Source organism: Ranitomeya variabilis, chromosome 1 (genome assembly GCF_051348905.1).
Source record: "Ranitomeya variabilis isolate aRanVar5 chromosome 1, aRanVar5.hap1, whole genome shotgun sequence".
NCBI lineage: Eukaryota > Metazoa > Chordata > Amphibia > Anura > Dendrobatidae > Ranitomeya > Ranitomeya variabilis.
Window position 1 is genome coordinate 842,194,651 of NC_135232.1, and position 16,264 is coordinate 842,210,914.

The following is a 16,264-nucleotide window of genomic DNA, read 5'->3' on the forward strand; positions in this document are numbered from 1 at the left end:
CCTCACATGGCAGTAACACGGGACTTTTTCATCCATCCTACTCGGTTGAGTAGGCACCCCCTGAGGGCCTATATCAATTGTAAGTCCAGGGATGTCATCTATGCCCTTATTTGTCCATGCAAGATGATATACGTTGGACAGACGTCGCAAGAACTCAGGAAACGGGTTCAGAAACATCTGTCCACAATACATTTAGCGGCTTCGGACTTAAGGAAAGGAAAGGCCCTTACTCCAGTGTCTGAACATTTTTTGGAACATCATGGTGGTTCCTCTGCGAATTTGCGGGTGGTTGGTTTACAGAAGATCACCCGTAACGAGAGGGGAGGAGATAAACACAGGAATCTCTTGCAAGTAGAATCCAGGTGGATTTTTTTATTACAAACCGTGGCCCCTTTTGGACTCAACGAGGAGCTTCTTTTTACAGGATTCCTCGGTTGTTGATTCATAGTACTTTGCCAATATATGTTCTATCTGTGACAACTTTTTACATTCTATCTTTAGGCTGATGCAACTTGCCCAGACTGTCTTTTCCAGTTACTTCTGCATCATCTGGGGACTTGATAGACTACCATCGGACTATATGTTTGTATCCTGGAACGGGGGGTAATACTATGGAATATGCAGCAAACTACCTCCTCATCTTTGGACCGGAATGAACCCTCTATATCGTGACGTCACATATGTGAAATCGGACCGGTACCTGGTTGACATGGACTACATGCCTTGGGCTTTCTCTGATATCATTCTGGAGCATGAATGAGTTGATGTAGAGTTCCTTTTTGGGATAGCATTGATGGACTATCCGTGTAATATCTTTTGAGATTTTGGACTATTTTCAGTGGGGGTAACAGGGGATTATTATATATCATTTATGTCAAGTTATTTTGTGGGTGTGATGATAGACATATATACATGTGAAATGTGTCAAGCTGGTTTTTTCACACTTACACACATTTTTTATGGCAATTTCATATTGCCGTGGATCTGTGTCTACAATATACCTGGACATTTCCATTTGCTTTATTTGTTATATATACTGTTTAACTATTCCCACAGGCTGCCACTTATATAGATGTACATGTTATAGGTATGATGTTCCTCCTGTTTAAACTGATTTTATTCCTCAGGTATCCCACTGGCTGTGTCGCCAGATTACTTTCGTTTCAGCTAGATAGCTGTTACGGCCCTTCCTCTATCTGCCTTGGTTTTTCTTCTTTCTCTCCTCCCCCGTATGTGTTCCGGCCGATCTATTCCCCTTTGTCCGGGTATTCATTCTTGGACGCTTGCGCAATGCGACTCAGCATTGAGTCGGCTTTGCGCAGACGCCGCTTATCTCCATGGAGACCTTGTATACTTCCGGTTCTCTCCTTCCCTCCTTGCGACCGATGCGTGCCTCCTTACTTCCGTTTCCTGCTTGGCGACTGTCCAGCTGAATGCACTCCGGATGATGATTGGTAAATATATATGCTTATTCTCATCGCTACTACACTCACTTCCCCTGACGAAGCCGCTGCGGCGGCGATACGCGTGGGGTGTCTTTTTATCACCCGGTTTCCCTGTATCCACATGTCGGACATCTGATTTTCTTATAGGACTTGACGGTTGGTTTAGATTTGGGCGACGGCCCAGCTCCCTTGCTATTCAGCTACACTGACTGACTATGTCATGTCATGTCATCCTTTAGGTCTATGTAGGCCTTTACCTCATTGACGTTTATTTATTCATCCAGACTCTATTGCAGGGAAGTTCTGAATGAGTATGTTTAAGGGGTTTCTTGACTCAGCTGTCATGTTTTTTGAGGTATTACGTTATTTCTGATTAAGTCCGTTGCATCATATTTATGGTACAGGTATCAGGTTTCATCTTACTGATTTATATATTTATATATGTGGGTGATTTATACAGGATACTGTGTTTTTAATGTTTTTATGCTGTGTTGTGGTGTTTTGAATAAACATTTTTCGTATTTTCACATTACATATGGTTGTGCGAGCCGTGTTGTAGTCCATTCTTTTTCTTAGTTTAATTCAGGTCATACAATATTGGACTTGGCTCTGCACGCCGTAAACTATTTTCTACATACGGCTTGAGTGCACCCTTCCCTTTATCACATGCTTCTGAGTATGGACGAGTTGGGAGAGATGGCTTGCTGCCAAACTATACAATCGTCCACAGCTAAGTACTGTACATGGGCCCCCATTAGGTTGAGTTCTCTATCTACATTACTGATTTGTGGAGAAATACACTCTATTTAATCTGTTATGCAATGCAATGTATCCGTTACAACCAATACTGTTAAATATGCCTGCTCTGGTTAAAATGGATTAACAATGTGCTAAAAATAAGAGATGGATACGATTGGTTAAGGCAAATTCACAGACGAGAATCTATGCTATTTTACCTCCTATGCAGCAAGTGTATGAGATTAGAAAAAAAAACAATTTTTTTTTAAGGAAAAATAACCTGAAATATCCATAATAAAGCCGTTTCTCATCTTTCTTGGCTCCAGAGCAGGTCCACAGATTTTCTCCGCTTTCTGCTCCTATTTATGTCAGGTTATCTTGGTAACATTACACACCTTTCTGATTTAATCTCTGTAGACCTCTTAAGCTCGCTCAGACAACTGCTGCTACAAGTGCATATAATCAGTACCACATCATTTTACTAACCCAGCACTCCTATTGCTGGACTATGGCCAGGGTCAAACTACCGTAGAATACGGACGAGTGCTATGTGAGAAAACATTGAATAGCACTCGGATCAGTGTTAATCTATGGGACAACTCACATCACCGTTTTTTTTTCTCAGGCGTATTCAGCGTGTGAGTGAAATCACAGCATCATGTGATTGTACCCTTATATCGCCAATGCAAGTCTATGGGTGCGAGAAAAACACCACACGGACCATCAGTGTGACTTGTGAGAAATAAGCACACATTTTCCTCATTTCAGCCCATTGAGCCATTAAATTCAATGGGGAAAAGCAGTGAGAAATGTAAAGCCATACGCATGTCATACAGATGTCATATGGTGCGAGAAAATCGCATCATCGCACTGCAAACGCATCAGCAGACCTGCCTGTCCACTTGGCTTGGCTGTTCCAAGATAGTGTCCGCACACTCGTCTCTCCGGCATTGAGCTGCCTGCCTACACAGCTCAACTGCTCTAAGGTGCTATCCGCATACTAGGCTCTGCTGTACCAAGGTGCCTAATTACGTACATTGCCCCGCTGCTCCATGGTGCTGATCACACCTTCGGTTCTGCTGTACAAAGGTACCTGCCTATGTCCTGTGTTTTGGCTCTCCTGAGTGCTGTCCACACACTCAGCTTTGTAATTTTAATGCACCAGTGACCAGTCCAGATCTTCAGTCCCGCTGTTCAACATGTCTTCAAGGATCTCCATCTCTGCCAATCCATGCGCTGTCCAGCATATTCACTTCTACTGGTCCTTGCTTGTAAAATTGTAAGAGGCAAAGTTGCCGTGTTTGTGATGGAATAATACCAAGAGATGATGTCAGCTTAACACACACATAGGTATGCAAACATGCAATAGAAGAGGACATAGTAATAGGTACTGTGCCTCAGAGATGGAGACTGGGGACCCACCACACCCAATCACCAGGGTGTGGTGGGTCCCCAGTCTCCATCTCTGAGGTACAGTACCTCTTACTATATACTCTTTTATTGCATGTTTGCATACCTATGCAAAATTTGCCTCTTTCAATTTTATAAACCCTGTCAGCCTTCTATGAGCACACCTAGATTTATTGTCTAGCACTTTTCACATTATGTGGCTATTTTATTGCTATACTTAGATTGGTAATATCAATTGCATTTTTTGCACTTTTTTCTACCCATTCATTCATTACCATAACCCCTCTCTCTGAGAATATTACCTATATTTTAAGGACATTATGTAAATATGTGATTAAAATATATTTTAAGTACATGCTCATGTTTCTTTACCACCTGGGTGTACCCACTTTGTTTCTGAAACCTGTAGTGCTCTCTTTTTCATATGTTGTTTAAATGTTTTCAATAAACTTTATATATCTTTTATAAAAATATATACCGTACCTTGGCCTTTTTGTAAAGTTCCTTCATTTTGGTGGTTCCAGATATGGTATAACAAAAACATGTTCAATATTTAGTTTGAGTTCACACAACTAATGTATTATAGACATTAGTTGGCAGTCTTCTGAGACCGGTCCTCTTGGGCAGCAATTCTATATAAGCCTCCTTACTCTAAGGCTACTTTCACACTTGCGCTTGTAGCAGCTGCGGACTTCCTCCGTGAAGCCCCGCCCTCGGCCGCTATCTCCGCCTACTTCTGCATGCGGCCTTTGTACCTATATTTAACATTAGGTAGGTCATGCCGCAGTATGCGGATGCTTCCGCATGCGTCGTTTTGACGATGCGGAGACCAGCGTAGGACGCAGCTTGTAGCAATTTTTTTTTTTCCACATCGTCAAAACGACGCATGCGGCAGCATCCGCATACTGCGGCACGACCTGCGTACCTAATGTTAAATATAGGTACACAGGCCGCATGCCGGCCACATGCAGAAATAGGCGGAGCTAGTGGCGGAGGGCGGGGCTTCACGGAGGAAGTCCGCAGCTGCTACAAACACAAGTGTGAAAGTAGCCTAACTCAATGCAACAAACAGTGCATGTATCCAATCTACGTGCTGAGGCCTACACTACTGATGGTGACCTTGTAGATCAGAGTTGCCCAGACATAAAGATTTCAGTTGCCACTGATTGACACATTTATATTTCTTATATTTGTACATGTCAAACATAAATCTACAGTGATACTTACGCATACTCAGGAATCTTCCTTACATAGACGTTGACCTGCATGCGCTTGGCAGCTTGAATTAACATCCCTGTGAGCTGAAAAGAAGGTGGAATACGGTTACTGACAAAAATGTTAAATATTATGTGTATTTTAGGATGTTATAGAGTTTGCTTGACCTATCAGACTTTGTTGCAGTGAGTACACCAAAGAATATAAATGTCAGGGACCCCGTGACCGACCTGTCAAGGTCTGGACACGCGTCCCGCGCAGAACGAGACGGGTAGACAGCACCTGTAGACACAGAACAGCACGGTCGCAGGCGCACAGAACCTGTGTCATATGATCACTAGAGGAGGGGCCGGGACGATCAGTGGAGCACCGAGGGTACTACCGGAGGGGACCGGCTGGGGCGCCGACAAACGTGTAAACAGAACAATAACCCGGTACAAGTGGGTGTCAGGAAACCGAGCAGGTATAACCAGAGCCGAGGGAACAAATGAAAGAGAAGTCAGAAACCAAGCCGGGGTCAGAGAACTAGATAATCCACAGACAGAACCTAACCAACAGGCAAGTGCGACGTGGGGGACAGGCCGGGTCAAAACGGGATGCAATCTCACAAGTCACAAGCGTACAGGGGTCACTTAACTCAGCCGAGGGCAGAAGTATAACTGACAAGGATGCAAGCCTCCAGCGGCTTTAAAAAGCCCTCCCCTATCCAAAGGGAGGCCACCAGCATTAATCCCCGAGGCTCCTGCGCAAATCCTACCATAGAATCCTGACAATAAACATTATAGTACATTGTGTGTTCTGATGCAACCTGCCAATAGCAGATCTTGGGGCCAGTACCAAAAGTTCCCATTTACATTGAGCTAGATTTGGCTGACGCCACCCTGTTGGGACCATTACCAGGCGCATCTGGCAGTGACCTATTCCAGTCTAACCATGCATGTGTATGGTGCTCAGGAGGAAAAGCTGTTGGTTTGCATTTGTTTGTTTCAATAGAAAACGTACCCTTAGGCTGCTGTCACACTAGCAGTATTTGGTCAGTATTTTACATCAGTATTTGTAAGCCAAAACCAGGAGTGGAACGATTAGAGGAAAAGTATAATAGAAACATATGCACCACTTCTGTATTTATCACCCACTCCTGGTTTTGGCTTACAAATACTGATGTAAAATACTGACCAAATACTGCTAGTGGGACGGCAGCCTTACAGTTATGGCCAAAAGCTTTGGCATCCTTGAAATTGTTCCAGAAAATAGTATTTCTTACAGAAAATTATTGCAATTAAATGTTTTGTTCTACACATTTTATTTTGTTTATGTGTGTTGGAACAACACAAAAAAACAGAGAAGAAAGGCAAATTGAACAAAATTTCAAACAACCCCCCCCCCAAAAAAAAATGAGCAGGACAAAATTGTTGGCACCTTTCCAACAAAGGGTTGCCGTGACAGAAATGGTGTGCTAAAGACCCAAGTCTCTCATGACTAACTCATGATAAAGCCAGCTTGTGGCTGGCGTTCATAAGAGACAGTGATTTTTACTATATACAGTAATACTATGGTATTGCTGTATATAGTACAAGAGATCGGATGATCGCAGGTTCAGGACCCCTAAGGGAACTCCAATACAATAAAAAAAAATATAAAAAAAGTTTAAAAAATATAAAAGTTGAAATCACCCTCGTTTACCCCATTAAAAATGAAGAACTATAACATTTTTTAAAAATACGTGTGTTATTGTTACATTCCTTAAAGTCCAATCTATCAAAATATAAAATCAATTAACCAATTGTTAAATAGTGTTAGAAGAAAAAAAATCAAAACGCCAAAACTGAGACTTTTAAGCCGCCACAACAACGTAAAAAAATGCAATAAGAGGCGATCAAAATATTGTATCTACTCCAAAATAGTATCAACAAAAACTTCAGCTGAGGGTGCAAAAAGAAAGCTCTCACACAGCTCCATTACCCAAAAACTAAAAACGTTACGGCTCCTGGAAAAGAGACATGAACAAATCTTTTTTTCTTTATAAATTTCTGAAGTTGTTTTCACCACTCCAAAAAAAAACTCTGCATGTTTGGTATTTCTCTAATTGCACTAGAACTTGGATTTTTTTTCACTCTTTCCAGTATATCACGTGATAAAATGGATGGTAATGTTCAAAAGTGCAACCTATCCCATTAAAAAACAAGCATGACACGAATATGTCAATGGAAAAATAAAAGTTATGGATCTTGGAAAAGATAAAGAAAGAATGAAAGTGCAAAAACGGAAAATCACCCGGTCGGGTAGGGGTTAAAAACCAGCCATTTTTGGACTTCACATTTTCAGCAGTCAGCTTTCTCTTACAAGGAACGAATTGTGTTATTCCTTAGCACTGTTTTGGGGTACATATAAATTTGTAAGTAATGTGCTGATATCCTACGCTGTTTCCTTGAACGCTTTTAATGGTCTACTTTTTTTTTTATATAACTGAACGCTATTCACTCTTCCCCACAACTTTATCCCTGACCTGTCTGGTGTGTTCCTTGGTTTTCATCATACTGCTTGATCCTTAATGTTCTCAAACGAACCTCTGAGGCCTTCACAGAACAGCTGTAGTTATACTGAGAATAAATTACACACAGATGGACTCAATTTAGTATTTATGTGACTTCTAGAGGCAATTGGTCACGAAGGATTTTATTTAATGGTATCAAACTACAGGGGGCTGAATACAAATGCATGTCACAATTTTCAGATTTATATTTTTAAAATGATTAGAAAATCATGTGTCATTTCTTATACAATTCATAAATACTTGTTAGTTTGTGTTGGTGTATCACATAAAACCCTAATAAAATAAATGTAACTTCTTCACCCCCAGAGCTTTATTCGGTTTTGCGTTTTCGTTTTTCGCTCCCCTTCCTCCCAGAGCCATAATTTTTTTTTTCCATCAATCTGGCCATGTGAGGGCTTGTTTTTTGTGGGACGAGTTGTACTTTTGAACTTTGAAAGAAGGAATATAAACCAGCTCACCCGTGATGCTTAAACCAATCTTCGGGAGCACGGACCCGCTGTATCCAGGCGTATAGAATCCAAAAAAGAAGTGTGTTATGCATTATGCGCAGTGTGCAAGCCTGGCTGGGACATCAGACGGCCAGAGCTTACTGTGTCTGCGCAGGACACCAGTACACAGCACAGGCGCTGGTTTTGAAACGATAACAGCGCTGAGGGGGCGGCGCCGAAAGCGCAGGAAGATTGGAGTGACGGCAGAGGAGCTGGCCAAGCTGGGGAGTGAGGACCCGCCTCCCTGGCTAGAGACAGGAATTGTGGCTAAGTATAAAAACGCTTTATTTGGGGTATACTTGAACCTAAAACTAAAAGAGCCACCTTGTTAGAATGCAGCATTACTGCTGCACAAGGTGGCTCTTTTAGTTTATAACGGCTGGAGGGGGGTGACAGTGGCCCTTTAAAGTTTGTGAATAAAGAAAACTCTTTTTTACGGATTCGGTGAAGCTGGACATTCTCTTCTTTTTTGACTTTTGAACTACACCATTGGGTTTACCATGTCGTGTACTAGAAAACGGGAAAAAAATTCCAAGTGCGGTGAAATTGCAAAAAAAGTGAAATCCCACATTTTTATTTTTTTTTTTTACTAGGTTCACTAAATACTAAAACAGCCATTGTGATTCTCCACGTCCTTACAAGTTCATAGACACCAAACATGTCTAGGTTATTTTTTATCTAAGTGGTAAAAAAAATTCCAAACTTTGCTATTAAAATTGCGCAATTTTCCGATACCTGTAGAGTATCCATTTTTCATGATCTGGGGTCGGATGAGGGCTTATTTTTTGCGCGCTGCGCTGACGTTTTTAATGATACCATTTTAGTGCAGATACGATCTTTTGACCGGCCGTTATTGCATTTTAATGCAATGTCATGGTGACCAAAAAAAGTAATGTTGGCGTTTTTCTTTTTTTTCTCGCTACGCCGTTTAGCGATCAGGTTAATCCTTTTTTTTGTTGATAGATTGGGCGATTCTGAACGTGGCAATACCAAATATGTGTATGTTTGATTTAATTTTTATTCTTTTTTTTTCAATTTGGCGAAAGGAAGATGATTTGAACTTTTATATTTTTTATTTTTTTTTTAATATTTTTAAAAACATATATTTTTTTAACTTTTGGCATGCTTCAATAGTCTCCATAGGAGACTAGAAGCTCCCATAGCCCGATCGGCTATGCTACATGGAAGCGATGGTCAGATCGCCTCTATCTAGTAGAACTGCTGACTTGCTATGAGCGCCGACCACTGGGTGGCGCTCACAGCAATCCGGCACTGACAACCATAGAGGTCCCTGTAATAAAGTGGATTTTATGGGACGGTGAGTGCCACCCTCATTTTCTTCCTCATGCATGTACACTTGTGATGTTTTTTCACTGGGTTGGCACCCATGAGCCCCGGCAGGGATGCCTAATAGCGGTTTGGATACCTGAAACAGGTGTGCGGAAATAGGTGCTCTTTTTTGGACTCATTATCAGGTTAAGGCACAGTCAACCTGGTATATGTAGATTTCTGACCCACTAGAAAGTGAGTTAAAAATGAAACGATCTCTATCCAAAACAACTTGCTAAAAGAATTTATTGACACAAAATCTGTGCAGGTGACAAATATGAGTTTTAATGATTTCAACAAATGTTAATGTAATGGGAGAAGTGCCATATGGGCCAAAGAAGGCCCAAAATCGAGGGTGTGGTAAGCCCACCGGCATCAGGGGCTTATCTACAGCATTCTGTAATGCTGTAGTGAAGCCCCCGATGTAACCTGAAAGATGAGAAAAAGAGGTTAGATTATACTCACCCAGGGGCGGTCCTGCTGCTGGTTCGGGTCCAGCGCCTCCTATCTTCATCAGATGACGTCATCTTCTTGTCTTCACGCTGTGGCTCCAGCGCAGGCGTACTTTGTCTGCCCTGTTGAGGGCAGAGCAAAGTACTGCAGTGCGCAGGCGCCGGGAAAGGTCAGAGAGGCCCAGCACCGGAGCCGCAGCCTGAAGACAAGAAGAGGACGTCATCTGATGAAGATAGGAGGTGCCGGAACCGAACCAGCAGCAGGAACGCCCCTGGGTGAGTATAATCTAACCTCTTTTTCTCATCTTTCAGGATACATCGGGGGCATTCCAGAATGCTGTAGATAAGCCCCTGATGCCGGTGGGCTTAGCTCACCGTTGATTTTGAGGGTGACAGATTCCCTTTAAGTGCCATTAGTGTAAAGATAATACTGAAAGCCCTAGGATTCTTTGTGCCACATTCCAGGACAGTTATAGAAATACAAAAGTAGCAGTCTGTTGTGAACTCTGTTTCCGGGCTCCCTCCTGTGGTCGTGAGTGGTACTGTGTGAGTTCTCTCTTTGGGCTCCCCCTGGTGGCTCTTTTTGTTATTTTGCAGGTTTCTGGCTGGGATCAGCTGTCTCGTCATCTGCTAGTTAGGTTTCCTATTTAATCCAGCTGGTCCTTCATTCCTTGCCTGTTGTCGTTGTATTCAGTGCTATTCTGATTGCTCCTGTCTACATCCGTTATCAGTCTCTCCAAGAGAAGCTAAGTTTTGTTTGCTTATTTTTGCTCATCTGTGTTCAAGATGTTTCCTAGTATATGATGAGTTTTGTCCAGCTTGCTAATATGTGATTTCCCAGCTTGCTGGTGCTCTGGGGTGCTGAGTTGCTCCCCCCACATCGTTAGTTGGTGTGGGGGTTCTCGCATTCTCTGCGTGGATATTTTTGCATAGGGTTTTTTACTGACCGCACAGATCCCTTGCTATTTTCTGCTATCTAGCGTTAGCGGGCCTCAGTTGCTTAACCTGTTTCATCTCTGCGTTTGTCTTTTCCTCTTAACTCACCGTTATTATTTGTGGGGGGCTTCTATATCTCTGGGGTTATTTCTCTGAGGCAAGTGAGGTCTTTACTTTCTCTTTAGGGGTAGTCAGTTTCTCAGGCCGTGAAGAGACGTCTAGGATTTCAGGAAACGTTCCACGGCTGCCTATAGTGTTTGCGGTTAGGATCAGGTTTGCGGTCAGTCCAGTTACCACATCAACCGAGAGCTCGTCCTATTTTCTTCTACTTAGCTGGTTAGATTTGTGATCCTCAGCCACTAGGATCATAACAGTACAACAGGCCAAAAGTGTTAAATGCATCGCAAAAGTGGGATAAGAGAAATCCTGAGTTCAATTTTTTTTTTCTGCTCTGCAGTGTGTCCTGCTTCTCTCCTCCCCTTAATCTCTGGGTGGCTTTGAGTTCAGCTGCAGACATGGATATTCAGAGTCTGACTTCTAGTGTGGATCATCTTGCTGCAAGGGTGCAAAGCATTCAGGATTTTGTTGTTCACAGTCCTATGTCTGAGCCAAAAGTACCTATTCCTGAGTTTTTTTCTGGAGATAGATCTAGGTTTCTGAATTTTAAGAATAATTGTAAATTATTTCTTTCTTTGAGACCTCGTTCCTCTGGTGATTCCGCTCAGCAAGTTAGAATTGTTATCTCCCTGTTACGTGGCGACCCTCAAGATTGGGCTTTCTCCCTGGCGCCAGGAGATCCTGCATTGCTGAATGTGGATGCGTTTTTTCTGGCGCTTGGATTGCTTTATGAGGAACCTAATCTTGAGAACCAGGCAGAAAAGGCCTTGCTGGCTCTCTCTCAGGGCCAGGATGAAGCTGAGGTGTATTGTCAAAAATTTCAGAAATGGTCGGTGCTTACTCAATGGAATGAGTGTGCCCTGGCTGCAAATTTCAGAGAAGGTCTTTCTGAAGCCATTAAGAATGTTATGGTGGGGTTCCCCACGCCTGCGAGTCCGAATGAGTCAATGGCTTTGGCTATTCAGATTGATCGGCGTTTGCGGGAGCGCAAACCTGCGCACCATCTGGCGGTGTTTTCTGAACAGAAACCTGAGTCTATGCAATGTGATAGGATTCTGACCAGAATTGAACGGCAAAATCATAGACGTCAGAATGGGTTGTGCTTTTACTGTGGTGATTCAGCTCATGTTATCTCAGCATGCTCTAAACGCACAAAAAACTTCGCTAGATCTGTCACCATTGGTACTGTACAGCCTAAATTCATTTTGTCTGTTACTTTGATTTGCTCTCTGTCATCCTACTCAGTTATGGCTTTTGTAGATTCAGGTGCCGCCCTGAATCTGATGGATTTGTCATTTGCCAAGCTGTGGTTTTATCCTTGAGCCATTACAGTTCCCTATTCCATTGAAGGGAATTGATGCTACGCCATTGGCCAAGAATAAACCTCAGTACTGGACCCAAGTGACCATGTGCATGACTCCTGTACATCAGGAGGTGATTCGCTTTCTTGTGTTATATAATTTGCATGACGTTGTCGTGTTGGGTCTGCCATGGTTGCAGGCTCATAATCCAGTCCTGGATTGGAAAGCTATGTCTGTGTTGAGTTGGGGTTGCCAGGGAATTCATGGCGATGCTCCCTTGGTATCAATTGCTTCCTCTACTCCTTCTGAAGTCCCTGAGTTTTTGTCGGACTACCAGGATGTATTTGATGAGCCCAAATCCAGTGCCCTACCTCCTCATAGGGATTGTGATTGTGCTATAAATTTGATTCCTGGTAGTAAGTTCCCTAAGGGACGACTGTTTAATTTGTCTGTACCAGAGCATGCCGCTATGCGGAGCTATGTAAAAGAGTCTTTGGAGAAGGGACATATTCGCCCCTCCTCGTCCCCTCTTGGTGCGGGATTCTTTTTTGTGGCCAAGAAGGATGGTTTGTTGAGACCCTGTATAGATTATCGCCTTCTAAATAAAATCACGGTCAAATTCCAGTATCCCTTGCCATTGTTGTCTGATCTGTTTGCTCGGATTAGGGGGTCTAGTTGGTTCACCAAGATAGATCTTCGCGGTGCGTATAATCTTGTGCGTATAAAACAGGGCGATGAATGGAAAACAGCATTTAATACGCCCGAAGGCCATTTTGAGTACTTGGTGATGCCTTTTGGACTTTCTAATGCCCCTTCTGTGTTTCAGTCCTTCATGCACGATATCTTCCGAGAATATCTGGATAAATTTATGATTGTGTATCTGGATGATATTTTGGTCTTTTCAGATGATTGGGAATCCCATGTGAAGAAGGTCAGGATGGTATTTCAGGTCCTGCGTGCCAATGCCTTGTTTGTGAAGGGTTCCAAATGTCTCTTCGGAGTCCAGAAAGTGTCCTTTTTGGGCTTTATTTTTTCTCCTTCTTCTATTGAGATGGACCCAGTCAAGGTCCAGGCTATTCATGATTGGACTCAACCTACATCGGTTAAGAGTCTTCAGAAGTTCTTGGGTTTTGCTAATTTTTACCGTCGCTTCATTGCAAATTTTTCTGGTGTGGTTAAACCTTTGACGGATTTGACCAAGAAGGGTTCTGATGTGACTAACTGGTCTCCTGCGGCGGTTGAGGCCTTTCAGGAGCTGAAGCGCCGGTTTTCTTCGGCTCCAGTTTTATGTCAGCCAGATGTCTCTCTTCCCTTCCAGGTCGAGGTTGATGCTTCTGAAATTGGAGCAGGGGCTGTTTTGTCACAGAGAAGCTCTGATTGCTCTGTGATGAAGCCATGTGCCTTCTTTTCAAGAAAATTTTCGCCGGCTGAGCGAAATTATGATGTTGGTAATCGGGAGTTGTTGGCAATGAAGTGGGCATTTGAGGAGTGGCGACACTGGCTAGAGGGAGCTAAGCATCGTGTGGTGGTCTTGACTGATCATAAAAATTTGATTTATCTTGAGTCGGCCAAGCGGTTGATTCCTAGACAGGCTCGTTGGTCGTTGTTTTTCTCACGTTTCGATTTCGTGGTCTCGTACCTTCCTGGTTCGAAGAACGTGAAGGCTGATGCTCTTTCTAGGAGTTTTGTGCCTGACTCCCCTGGAGTTTCTGAGCCGGCTGGTATCCTCAAAGAGGGGGTAATTTTGTCTGCCATTTCCCCAGATTTGCGACGGGTGTTACAGGAATTTCAGGCGGATAGACCTGACCGTTGTCCATCAGAGAGACTGTTTGTCCCAGATAGATGGACCAGCAGAGTTATTTCCGAGGTCCATTCTTCAGTGTTGGCGGGTCATCCTGGGATTTTTGGTACCAGAGATTTGGTGGCTAGATCCTTCTGGTGGCCTTCCTTGTCGCGGGATGTGCGTTCCTTTGTGCAGTCCTGTGGGATTTGTGCTCGGGCTAAGCCTTGCTGTTCTCGTGCCAGTGGTTTGCTTTTGCCTTTGCCGGTTCCTAAGAGGCCTTGGACGCATATTTCCATGGATTTTATTTCGGATCTTCCGGTCTCTCAGAGAATGTCTGTCATCTGGGTGGTTTGTGATCGTTTTTCTAAAATGGTCCATTTGGTGCCCTTGCCTAAGTTGCCTTCTTCCTCCGATTTGGTTCCGTTATTTTTTCAGAATGTGGTTCGTCTGCACGGCATCCCTGAAAACATTGTGTCTGACAGAGGATCCCAGTTTGTGTCCAGATTTTGGCAGTCCTTTTGTGCTAAGATGGGCATTGATTTGTCTTTTTCGTCGGCCTTCCATCCTCAGACGAATGGCCAAACCGAGCGAACTAACCAGACCTTGGAAACTTATTTGAGATGTTTTGTTTCTGCTGACCAGGATGATTGGGTGACTTTTTTGCCATTGGCCGAGTTTGCCCTTAATAATCGGGCTAGTTCGGCTACTTTGGTTTCGCCTTTTTTTTGTAATTCTGGTTTTCATCTTCGTTTTTCCTCGGGTCAGGTTGAGTCTTCTGACTGTCCTGGGGTGGATTCTGTGGTGGATAGGTTGCAGCAGATTTGGAACCATGTGGTGGACAATTTGACGTTGTCACAAGAGAAGGCTCAGCGCTTTGCTAACCGTCGTCGCTGTGTGGGTCCCCGACTTCGTGTGGGGGATTTGGTGTGGTTGTCTTCTCGTTATGTTCCTATGAAGGTTTCTTCTCCTAAGTTTAAACCTCGTTTTATCGGTCCTTATAAAATTTTGGAAATCCTCAACCCCGTGTCATTTAGTTTGGCCCTCCCGGCATCGTTTACCATCCATAATGTGTTCCATAGGTCTTTGTTGCGGAGGTATGTGGTGCCTGTGGTTCCTTCTGTTGAGCCTCCTGCTCCGGTGCTGGTTGAGGGAGAATTGGAATACGTGGTGGAGAAGATCTTGGATTCTCGTATTTCAAGACGGAGGCTTCAGTATTTGGTTAAGTGGAAGGGCTATGGTCAGGAGGATAATTCCTGGGTTGTCGCCTCTGATGTTCATGCGGCCGATTTGGTTCGTGCCTTCCATGTGGCTCACCCTGATCGCCCTGGGGGTTCTGGTGAGGGTTCGGTGACCCCTCCTCAAGGGGGGGGTACTGTTGTGAACTCTGTTTCCGGGCTCCCTCCTGTGGTCGTGAGTGGTACTGTGTGAGTTCTCTCTTTGGGCTCCCCCTGGTGGCTCTTTTTGTTATTTTGCAGGTTTCTGGCTGGGATCAGCTGTCTCGTCATCTGCTAGTTAGGTTTCCTATTTAATCCAGCTGGTCCTTCATTCCTTGCCTGTTGTCGTTGTATTCAGTGCTATTCTGATTGCTCCTGTCTACATCCGTTATCAGTCTCTCCAAGAGAAGCTAAGTTTTGTTTGCTTATTTTTGCTCATCTGTGTTCAAGATGTTTCCTAGTATATGATGAGTTTTGTCCAGCTTGCTAATATGTGATTTCCCAGCTTGCTGGTGCTCTGGGGTGCTGAGTTGCTCCCCCCACATCGTTAGTTGGTGTGGGGGTTCTCGCATTCTCTGCGTGGATATATTTGCATAGGGTTTTTTACTGACCGCACAGATCTTTTGCTATTTTCTGCTATCTAGTGTTAGCGGGCCTCATTTGCTTAACCTGTTTCATCTCTGCGTTTGTCTTTTCCTCTTAACTCACCGTTATTATTTGTGGGGGGCTTCTATATCTCTGGGGTTATTTCTCTGAGGCAAGTGAGGTCTTTACTTTCTCTTTAGGGGTAGTCAGTTTCTCAGACCGTGAAGAGACGTCTAGGATTTCAGGAAACGTTCCACGGCTGCCTATAGTGTTTGCGGTTAGGATCAGGTTTGCGGTCAGTCCAGTTACCACATCCCCAGAGCTCGTCCTATTTTCTTCTACTTAGCTGGTTAGATTTGTGATCCTCAGCCACTAGGATCATAACAGCAGTCCATAGACAGGGCATTGAGAGACACCAACAGATGAGGAGCTAGTGTGTAAATGGGAGACACTAAATATTTTGTTGGTGAGGCATGAGCTAATCCAGGAGAGGGCCAATTCTGCCTTGTCAAACAGGAGCATACATAAAATAATATGGGGTCCTAAAGCGATAGTCATAGTCCTAATTAGGCCTCCTTGCTCCCCCTAAAAAATTTTTAGCAGTCACGATGTATAGGCAAAGTCATAGAAAGGCATTCCTCCAAACTTTTAAAGACAGATAGAGGGACAAGTATTGCAACACTTAACCAGTCATTTT

At 43.6% G+C, this 16,264-nt stretch overlaps 1 protein-coding gene across 1 annotated transcript in view; it reads right to left on the reverse strand.

Annotated features, from left to right (window-relative positions):
- The window catches only part of SCARB2 (scavenger receptor class B member 2), an 89,372-nt gene that overhangs the window by 15,910 nt on the left and 57,198 nt on the right, over nucleotides 1–16,264 (reverse strand). Inside the window, exon 9 of the mRNA XM_077276119.1 lies at nucleotides 4,821–4,894. Coding sequence (XP_077132234.1) covers nucleotides 4,821–4,894 — 74 coding nt within the window. The remainder of the gene's footprint in view (nucleotides 1–4,820; nucleotides 4,895–16,264) is intronic.